Below are 3,166 nucleotides of genomic sequence, written 5' to 3'. Positions count from 1 at the left end.
AAACATTTGAAGACAAATTTTCCTATCAGTTCTGGTGTCTGATGAATTAGCCTTTCAGACATGTGGTTCAGAAAAGGCTTATCCATCTGCCATCCCCTCAGGGGGGTTTCTACAAGTGGACTTCCAGGTCCCAGAAGCTTACGCTCTCATGCAAGGCTGCTCTGATGGAAGAATGTCCAAAGTGCTTTTCATTTCCCACTTTTCTTTAGCAAGGAGCAGCACATGTAATTCAACCTTAACTTGATGGATGAGATTATCAGTGCTGTAGGACAACTTAACTGAGAAATAAAATATGTCCTCGTCTCAGCTTTAGAGTCCTCCCCACCCCAGGAGAGGAGCCAGAGATCATGTTGCCTTCTTTAGGGGAGAGTGGAGTCCTCTGATTTTGAAAGAGCTCCTGGGAGCACAGAGTAGGAGTCTGAGGGTGGTGGCCTGACCCTGGGAAGAATGGGGCTTGGGGTGAAGGGGAAGGGCAGGGTGGAGGGTCCTGCTTCACTGTGGCACCCTGGGGGGCCGGCCCTTTGCTGGGGGCAAGAGTATGGATTTCTGGGGACCCCAATATTCAGCTCTGTCCTCCCTCAGCTTGGGAGCCAGGGCAGAGGTTCTTCTTGCTCAGCTGGCACAGAGGGAAAGGATGTAGTGAATATTTAAACTTCCCCCATTGTAGAAATGGCATGTGCATGCACAAACAGCTCCTCTGGGAGAGGGCCTACCTCTTCTGCAAACTTACGTTCTTGGGCTTCGAGATAATTCTCCAGTCCCTATTCAGAGTTGTTTTCTGCTTGTGTTTAGGGTCCTACCTATACTCAGATAGTTCAAACCATCAAATGTCTGGCCTTCTGATGCATGGAGGACTTTCTAGATTACATTCTGTGAGTTAAGGCAATGCTGAGACAGAAGCCACGAATTTGCCTGATATGTCTCCAAGTTACCAGAACTGGATAAACCCTGACTTCATTTAGTCTAGTGATTTTTTTTTTTATTGGCATCATACTTTTCTAAAAGAGTAAAATCGGCAGGGATTATCTATAATTGAGATATTTCATTTAAAACCATCTGAATTCTCAATGTTTCTTGATGTTCATTCCTCTGCGGCAGTGCACTTGGCTGGAGCTGNTGGGATCCGAACCCTTGGGCGGGAGCGCCGCCGCGCTTCCCAAGCGGCGCACTATCCAGTGCGCCACCGGGCCGGCCCTGGCATCATACTTTTCTAAAAGAGTAAAATCGGCAGGGATTATCTATAATTGAGATATTTCATTTAAAACCGTCTGAATTCTCAATGTTTCTTGATGTTCATTCCTCTGCGGCAGTGCACTTGGCTGGAGCTGAGCAGGGCTGCCCCTTGTTACATGAAACTTCATCACCCATCTGGCCACTGGCTGTCCCTCCCTGAGATGTTCACCTGCTCTCTTCACTTTGCCTGCTGGGCCCTTGTCAGTAGATGAGTTGGGACCCTGCCCTAGGTCCTGCAATGGCCGAGATCTTAATATATCCTCAGCCTGTTCAGTAGATTGGATGCCCCCCACAACTTCACTGAGGCTTAAATCCCCACTGTAACTACTGAGGGTGAGAAATCCTATTACGGTAATTGAAAGGTAGAGCCTTGAAGAGGTGATTAGATTGCAGAACCATGCCGAAATGGATGGATTAAAAATGGTGGCCATGGGCGCTGTTCTCAGGGCTTTAAAAGGAGAGTGCATGAGAGGTTAGTTTCTCTCTTGCTCTCTCTGCTCCACTATTTTCTGCCATGTGAGACCTCTGGGTCACTGTTGCCACCACCAAGACTCTCACCAGGTATGTTCCCTGGACTTTGGACTTGCCTATGAAGCTGTAAGCAATAAATTTCATTTTCCTTATAAATCACTGAGTTCCAGATATTTTGTTAAAAGAAACAGGAATGGACTAAAACAGCCTGCCCCTTCCTAGTAAACGTTCAATAAGTGCTCATTGCCAGCATCATTAAGTCCATTCTGGACTTTTTCTAATTAAGTCATTCTGGACTTTCCTAATCCTTCCCTGGTTATTTCTGTCATTTTTTCTTCCTGAAGCTAAATAGCCAGCCCCTGCACAGAGTATGCGATGAAAAATGCCATCTGGGTCAGTACCTTCATATGCCGGTTGTCCAGACCCTTTGTGTACTCATCAAACTCCACTCCAACAGTGAAATCCACGTGATAGTTGCGGAATGTGCTATTGGTTTGCGTCTTGAAGTTATTACCATCTTGATCAATGATCTTTGTCTGAATCAGATGTATTGCGATCTTGCGGGTGGCAAAATCAATATCTGTTGGCAAAGGGAGTTGTGGAGGTTATGATGTGCCCAGCCAGACTCATTAATTCCTTTTTTTTTTTTTTCCTTTTTATCTTTTTTACTGACCGGTAACGGGATCGCAACCCTCAGTGTTGCACCCGCACCGCGCTCAGCCAGTGAGTGGGAACTGGTCTCCACATGGGATCCAAACCCTTGGCAGGAGCGCCACCGCGCTGGCGCACTCTCCAGTGTGCCACCGGGCCAGCCCTCATTAATTTCTTTAACAAGGCCAAATACTCAGGACCAGAGACACAGATCATGAGTGGGTCACATTGCTTTGCTTAAGTGGGAAACAAGAATTGACTTACACGTGGCCAAGGTGGGGGTTGCTGGCAGTTGCCTGGAAACCTAGGAGGCTCTTGGCACCTACTCAGGAGCCCTGATGGGAGGGAGAGGGAACAGGTGGGGCTCACCCCTGAGCTGCAGCTCCCTAGCACACATGCACACACATGCATGCACACACCCCTCCACCACAGCAGCTTCATTCTTTGTAGTTGACATATTGGGCTTCCTCCTAAGAGTTTGCTGAACAAAAGGATTTTATCTTTTAAAAGAAAAAAGACTTTGAAAATGACCAGTCTCAATCATGGGTAAAGATGAAATTTTTGTTAATGTCTGCAGCAGGGAGGGATAGTCACAGACTTCCATTTTTATTTTATTTATTTACTTATTTAGTTAGTTATTTTATTTTTGGCCACAAAACAAGTCTTAATACATTTAAGAAGACTAAGGTCATAGAAAATATGTTCTTTGACCAGAATAAGAGAAGGAAATTTAGAAAATTCACAAATGTATGGAAATTAAACAACACTCTCCTAAATAAACAATGGGTAAAAAGAAAAATCACAGGGAAAT

The 3,166-nt window shown here is 45.6% G+C and overlaps 1 protein-coding gene across 1 annotated transcript in view; it reads right to left on the bottom strand.

Moving 5' to 3' along the window:
* The window catches only part of RBP2 (retinol binding protein 2, cellular), a gene marked incomplete at its 5' end in the record, with an annotated part of 12,966 nt that extends 10,682 nt beyond the window's left edge, over positions 1–2,284 (bottom strand). The window contains one exon of the mRNA XM_008593173.1: positions 2,106–2,284. Within this exon, the coding sequence (XP_008591395.1) occupies positions 2,106–2,284 (179 nt within the window). The remainder of the gene's footprint in view (positions 1–2,105) is intronic.
* Positions 2,285–3,166: the final 882 nt, after the last annotated feature.

This window comes from Galeopterus variegatus, unplaced genomic scaffold (genome assembly GCF_000696425.1).
Source record: "Galeopterus variegatus unplaced genomic scaffold, G_variegatus-3.0.2 Scaffold8823, whole genome shotgun sequence".
In the NCBI taxonomy this organism is placed as follows: Eukaryota; Metazoa; Chordata; class Mammalia; order Dermoptera; family Cynocephalidae; genus Galeopterus; species Galeopterus variegatus.
Note: the sequence above shows the minus strand (reverse complement) of the source record. Positions and strands in the feature narration are given on the sequence as shown.